Source organism: Ziziphus jujuba, chromosome 1, assembly GCF_031755915.1.
Source record: "Ziziphus jujuba cultivar Dongzao chromosome 1, ASM3175591v1".
NCBI lineage: Eukaryota > Viridiplantae > Streptophyta > Magnoliopsida > Rosales > Rhamnaceae > Ziziphus > Ziziphus jujuba.
In genome coordinates this window covers 36,680,301-36,687,641 of record NC_083379.1, presented here as the reverse complement: position 1 = coordinate 36,687,641, position 7,341 = coordinate 36,680,301, and the positions used below count along the sequence as shown (strand labels likewise).

At 30.7% G+C, this 7,341-nt stretch overlaps 1 protein-coding gene and 1 pseudogene across 1 annotated transcript; both read left to right on the top strand.

Moving 5' to 3' along the window:
- The first annotated feature begins 2,052 nt into the window (after positions 1-2,052).
- On the top strand, positions 2,053-4,007 carry LOC107431290 ((-)-germacrene D synthase-like; annotated as a pseudogene).
- Positions 4,008-4,186: 179 nt separating this feature from the next.
- LOC132799304 (probable terpene synthase 2) lies at positions 4,187-4,761 on the top strand. Its single transcript, XM_060813976.1, has 2 exons — positions 4,187-4,357; positions 4,552-4,761. Exons 1-2 carry the CDS (start codon positions 4,187-4,189, stop codon positions 4,759-4,761), a joined length of 381 nt encoding a protein of 126 aa, XP_060669959.1.
- The last annotated feature ends 2,580 nt before the right edge of the window (positions 4,762-7,341 follow it).

Below are 7,341 nucleotides of genomic sequence, written 5' to 3'. Positions count from 1 at the left end.
GTTTATATTTTTAAATGATTTTTGGGCATAATAATACAATTATATATATATATATATATGTGGTTTAAATATTTTATATTATATATGTATGGTTTGATTTAAACACTTATTATATATATGAAATATGCTTTTACATATATGTGATATCATTTCATGTGATTTTTTATAGAATTTTAAATGGTTTTAAATTCTAATAAGTTTATGGTGAAATTGGAAATTATGGTATTTAAATATCAAGGTATTTGAATTAATGTTTTAGTTCTTTGGAAAAATAATTGATTTTGAAAAAGTGAATTTGAAATTGTATATTTCTAAGCATATTTAAGTGTTTATATTTCAAAATGCTTAAAAATAGTTTATGGTAATATATATGTCTCTATTGCTATTTATGTTTTAGCATGAATTGATGATTTTGATTATCTAAAGTATTTAAATAGTAAATTTCAGTTTATGGTACTGTATTTGTTTGAAAAAATAAAAAGTGTGATTTTAAAAAAATGGTTTATAAATATTGCATTGCTATTTTTAAATGGTGTACCATATAATACCAGTGGTTTTATTTATATTATTAGCTGTGCACAGGCTTAGTCATCCCATATATAATCACGATATAAGAGAATGATGATGAGTTATGTGCCATTTCTTGGAGTGATGATGACTTATGTGCCTCTCCTTCGTAAACATAGCATAATAGGTTGTCATGATATGAAAAAATGATAATGAATTGCGTATAATTTTCTTAGAATAATGATGATTTGTACGTTACCCTCTCATGACTTTGGTTATTATATAGTTCCTTACTATCTTATGGTGTTTCAGCACACCGTGCACCATCTGATAGCCCTAGATATTTCGTATAGTACATTATATATGTTCTATCTAATATACATGTTTTGGTGGTTTTGTTACGTTTCTTTACTGTTTTCAAATTATGATTATATTGTTTAATGTCCAACATTAAATTTATATTTCAATCGGTTAATAATATTTTAAATTCTTTAATTATGAAATGTTCTTTTTATAATATTGTTTTGGGGTATAAGTTGGATTTTGTAAAATAGTTTCAAAAGGGAAAACTTTTTGAAAGAGTGAAAATGAGTTTTTTGTTGTGTGAAAAGTTTTGAAATTAAATGACTATTCTCATACTATTATTTTATTCCACTTATTGAGCTTATTTCATAATTTAATATTTTTAATTATTTCCCTAGGTCTTAGCAGATAGGTTACGCACACTATATGTATCATTTTCAACATCTTTGCAGTATATTACCCTCTCATATATTTATCACTGTTGTTATTCTAATGTTGATGTATTTTTCTTTTCGCATACTTATGATGGATTTATAATTTATATTGTCTTTTATTTAATCTTAGACTCTTGCACTTTTTTATATTGCTATGGTAAATTAACTTAATAAATATGATTTTTTATTTTATTTCTCTTTCTTTGAATTTGGATTTGAAACTCTTAGATTTGATATGTTGATTAATGAAAACATTTTTAAAAGTATTATTCACGTTCTACTTGTATTGTTTGATTATATTCATTTTATAAGAAGGTCCCATTAAATTATTTAGTACCGATTCAATGGGATTTTTCTACACAAAACCGTGGGATTTTTCTACCGGCGATTTTTCTACGCGAAAACACTTCGAATATGTGTGGATGAGCCCGGGGGAAGGTCTTGTCAAAAGTAAATGATTAAATAAATTTATTTTCAAACTTGTACGTTTAAGGATTTGACTAGTGTGAACCTTCATATTTCATGTCGAGATCCTTTTAATGTGGCAATTTTATCAATCGAGGTGTCACTTCCACGTCAAACGTTTCCACATGTTCGTTAAGAGAACATTACTCATGTATACAATGTCAATATTTTTACATATTTATATGTAAATTTTCTAAAATTTTCATTCAGTTAAATCACGGTTGAAGACTAATATTTAAAACACACGACGTAGGGATAAAAAGAAAATTCAGGAAGATTTTTTTTTTTTTTTCCTAAGCAGATGTCTATAAATATGAAAGCCATTAAGCAAACTCTCATCGTACAAAACCAGCCAAACCATTGAAGCATAACAGCTATTGGTAAAGCTTAAAGCCATTTTCCAAACACCCCAGTACCTTTCGATCACATACAAAATGCCTTTTCAAGCTTCAGCTGCTGAAGCTATTCCATCCATTAATGGCTCTTCCAAACCTAATGTTGTTATTCGCCGCTCTGCGAATTTCCATCCTAGTGTCTGGGGGAATTATTTCCTCAGATATGCTTCTGACCCTATGGTATAATCGCTAACCACTACACCCAGTTTCTAATGATTCTATGGAAACCATGCTGTTTCTCGATTTAATTTTAATTTTAATTTTTTTCTTCGTTTCTTTTTTTTTTTTTTTTCTTTTTTATGTTTTCATTTTTTTTTTTTAGGAAGTTGATACCAAGACGGAACAGCATGTTGAGAAACTGAAAAAGGAAGTGAGGACGAAGCTTGACACGGCAAACAATCCTTCACTGAAGCTTGAATTGATCGATTCTATCCAACGCTTGGGTCTGTCCTATCATTTTGAGTGCGAAATTGATGAAATTTTGGAACACATGAAAAACCCTGATCATCTTCACAGTAGCGGTGGATCTTATAACTATGATGACCTTCATACTGTTTCTCTTTGGTTTCGGTTACTTAGACAGGGAGGACATAATATATCGAGCGGTGGGCATTTTGGGTGCTATAACTTATTTTCCATGCACTATATATATAGTCTTTTTTCACAACAAAATATCATGAGTAAGGGTAGATTAATATTTATATTTCATTTTGATTTATTTGTATAATTTTACAAAATAAAAATATCATAATGTAATAATTGTTATATAATAATATATATAGAAATTTTATGATGCAAATTTCCGTAGAAAAATTGTATATACGGAAAAATTATGTATGATACATGTCATATAAACATATATATATATATATATAATTACATGCAAACGCTATTTCTAAAACATTAAAAAATAAAAAATACAAAAAAAAAAGGACCAAATTAGTTTGATTAAAAAATGACTGAATAAGTTTCGGATGGAAAAGCAGATATATTCTACAAATTCACTGACAACAAAGGAAAGTTCAATAAAGAGCTGGTGAATGATGTTAAAGGAATGTTAAGCTTGTATGAAGCTGCACATTTTAGGGTTCAAGGAGAGCTAATACTAGATAAGGCACTGGCTTTCACTACCACTCACCTTGCTGAGCATGCCACAAACATTTCCAGCCCCTTTCTCGCAGCACAAATCAAGCATGCATTATTTCAGCCCATCCGAACCAGGTTGCCAAGGATTGAGGCAAGATATTACATTTCTATCTACCATCTAGACCCTTCTCATGATGAAGCTCTACTTTCTTGCCAAGTTGGATTTCAGCATTTTGCAAAAAAGGCACCAGAAGGAGCTTTCTGGTATTTCCTGGTACATAAACATGCTTTTATTTGCCAAATATTTGTAAGTTATTAACTTTTGAATTTGGGTAAATAAATAGAGGATTTTTGGATGGATTAATTAAAATTAATCAGGTGGTGGAGAGAATTGGACTTCGCAACAAAGCTACCTTTTGCACGAGACAGAGTGATAGAAGGATATTTTTGGATTTTGGGAGTATATTTCGAACCCAAGTATGCGCTCGCAAGAAGAATATTAACGGAAGTGATTGCTATAACATCAATCATTGATGATATATATGATGTTTATGGAACATTTGAGGAACTCCAAGTCTTCATGGATGCAATTGAAAGGTCTTCTTTCGTTTTCACATAAATGTTTTAACTTCATGATTTAGTATATATTTCTCATCATGAATTTTTTCGGTGTTTCAGATGGGATAGGAGCTGCATGAATCAACTTCCGGACTACATGCAATATTGTTATGAGACACTCTTAGATATATACCAAAAAATTGAAGAAATAGTTACCAGAGAAGGAAGATCATATTCGATATACTCCGCTAAGGAATAAGTAAGTTATATTAATTGGAGAACACATACACATATCTAGCCACCACTTATTTGAACATTGTGATTAAATTAATTTTATTGTTTTTATTGTTATATATCCAGATGAAAAAATTGTCCCCCTCCTACCTAATTGAAGCCACATGGTTCCATGAAAAATACACACCAGAATTAGATGAGTATATGGGGGTCTACCTAGAATCATGTGGTTACTCACTGCTTACGATCACTTCCTTCCTTGGCATGGGAGAAGTTGCAACAAAGAAGGCCTTTGATTGGGTTTCAAATGGTCCTAAGATTGTAAAATCTTCATCAATCATTTGCAGGCTCATGGATGACTTGGTTGGTTATAAGGTTCCAAAAATTAACAAGTTTGAAAATTTATAATTAATATAGTGCTAACTAGATAATTATATATAAGGTTTATATATATGATAAAGTTTTTTATTTTCCCTAATAAATGGAATTATTTTGGCATGAAGTATGTGCAAGAAAGAGGAGATCTTGCATCTAGTGTGGAATGCTACATCAAGCAACATGGTGTGTAGGAGAAAGAGGCTTGTGATGCATTGCAGGAGAAAGTCGTTGAAGCATGGAAGGATATAAATGAGGAGTGCCTTGAACCAAGAGATGTTCCAATGCCTCTGATAATGCGAGTAGTGAATCTTGCAAGGGTTATGGATGTTCTTTACAAGGATGGTGATGGATACACGCATGCTAAAGGTTCCACCAAAAAACTTGTTCATCCGTGCTCGTAGACCCTATTCCAATGTAATTGCCGTTATATTACAAAAAGTGTATCCTGATCTCTCCTTACACTAATAAAGATCGGGGTTTAATAATAAAAGCAATAATGAGGCCTGGTATTATAAAACCTTTAAATAATACAGATCCAAATTGATTTTAGTAATATGTCCATATTTATCCTATATTATAACAACTATATATTTTTGTTCAGTTATTTTGACAAATGAATGGAAGATGGACTTGGTTTCTTTTTTAATATTGAACTTGTTGAGATTTGAGCCTAGCCCCTGTTGGTGAGGCTTAGGCCCAACTGAACCTGCATTAGATGATTAGACCATGAAAATTTTGCAATTAAAAAGGAGCGTGCGAAAAGTGAGTTGCGTATTTTCGTACTTTTACGTCATAATAAAATGGGATTTAAAAGATGTGAAATAGATTTTGTTAGGAAGTGGGAATTAATACAGGTGCAACAGTGAGCGATTTTCCAAAGATGCTGGAGCTTGTTAGCTCTAATGGTAGAGAAATTAACTTGTAAATCATGGTCATTTAAATATAGTTTCCCATTTAGAACTACAAACAAAATGGCATATGAATTAGCACGGCATGCTCTTTCGTAAGAACATTTAGTAGTTTGGATTATATATATATATATATATATTTCAAAAAAATCTATTTAAAAAAAATAAAAAGAAATGATAATTATATCAATTAGTTTTCTCCTCAATATATATATATATATAGGGGTGCTACAGAGAGAGCCTCTCCGCACCACATGGAGAGAGCTTCCCACAATGTTAACGTCCATTTTCATTTCATGAAACGATGCGTTGGCACTGCTTTTTACATAGCCCACTAAAACATGTCCACTCTTTGATAAAAAACGCAGGTCATCCTCTTTTCTTTTCTTAAATCCCTAAACCAGCTCTGCCGCCCAATAGCTCATCCACCACTTTTTCTTCTCTATCACCCAGCAGCTCGCCATAGGCATTATAGCGCTCTTTCGCTCTAATTTTTTTTTTTTTCTCTCTAATCTTATGTAAGATTCTTTTTCTCTCTCTCTCTCTCTCTGCATTTTCTCTGTAATATGTGGTCCTTCATTACACACAATCATATTTATCTTTCAAGAAAAATCATAAAACAGGGAATCATATACATAATATTCCATAAAAAAAGTTTTAGATTCTTTGATGTTTCAATTTAATGATCAGATGGCCCCAAAAACTAACAGTGTTGAAAAGGATAAAAATCTTCATTGACTATACGAGGCTTATGATAAACCTCACACAACAGATACTGCCAGAATAACAAAGAATACAACAGATACTGCCAGAATAACAAAGAATATCAACCACCTAAAATATGATGACAACCCGTGTGGCCACCCGTGTGATAAAGGTGAAGATATCTAAAGGATATGGGATTGTGTAGAGATAAGGATAAAGGGATTAGGGGATAATTATGGTTATGTTACGTAGTACGTAGCTGTTTACTATCTATATATATGTATTATATGATCTCTGTTTGTAGTATGTGAAACAGAGCTTTTTTTACAAGGCATTATTTCTTAAATATTATTTTGTTAATCTTGAGCTTCATCAGCTTATTGTCCTTGAAATTTGTGTAGACCTGTAAAAATAGAGAGTAAGTCACTTTATACACCTATTTTTACATTTATTAGTGCAAATGCTACATGGACGTGTGTTTCTTTTTCTTTTTTTTATTTTTTTTTTCTTTTTTTTCTTTTTTTTTTTTTTTTTTTGGAAAAAGGGGTGTCAACGCACCATTTCATTAAAAGAAAATGAACGTTAACGTCCGTGGGAAGCTCTCTCCATGTGGTGCGAATAGGCTCTTTCTATAACACCCTTGTACATACGTATATTACAAGGATTACAATATTTCTTTCTGTCTCTGCATTTTCTCTGTAATATGTGATCCTGCGTTGCACACAATCATATTTATCTTTCAAAAAAAATCATAAAACAGGAAATCACATACATAATATTCCATAAAAAAAGTTTTAGATTCTTTGATGTTTCAATTTAATGATCAAATGGCCCAGAAACTAATGGTGTTGAAAAGGACAAAAATCTTCATTGACTATATGAGGCTTATTGTCCTTGAAATTTGTGTAGATCTATACAAATAGAGAGTAAGTCATTTTATACATCTAGTTTATCATTTATTAGTGCAAATACTATATCACACATGGACATATGTTTCTTTTTCTTTTTTTCTTTTTTTCTTTTTTTTTTTTTTTTTTTTGGGAAAAAAGGTGTCAATGCACCATTTCATTAAAAGAAAATGGACGTTAACGTCCGTGGGAAGCTCTCTCCATGTGGTGCGAACAGGCTCTTTTGTAACACCCCTGTATATATGTATATTATAAGGATTACAATATATTATAAGCTAAAAAGAATAAGAAGTTTCAAACAAACCTGATTGAACCCAAGATTTTAGATATATTTTTAATGGTCTTCTCAAAATATTAAGGAATTGAATTTTTTTTTTTTTAATTTTAATATTGACAGAAGTTTATATGATGTTAATTTAAAAAAAAATAAAGCCAATATAAATAGATGAAAGTTTAACTC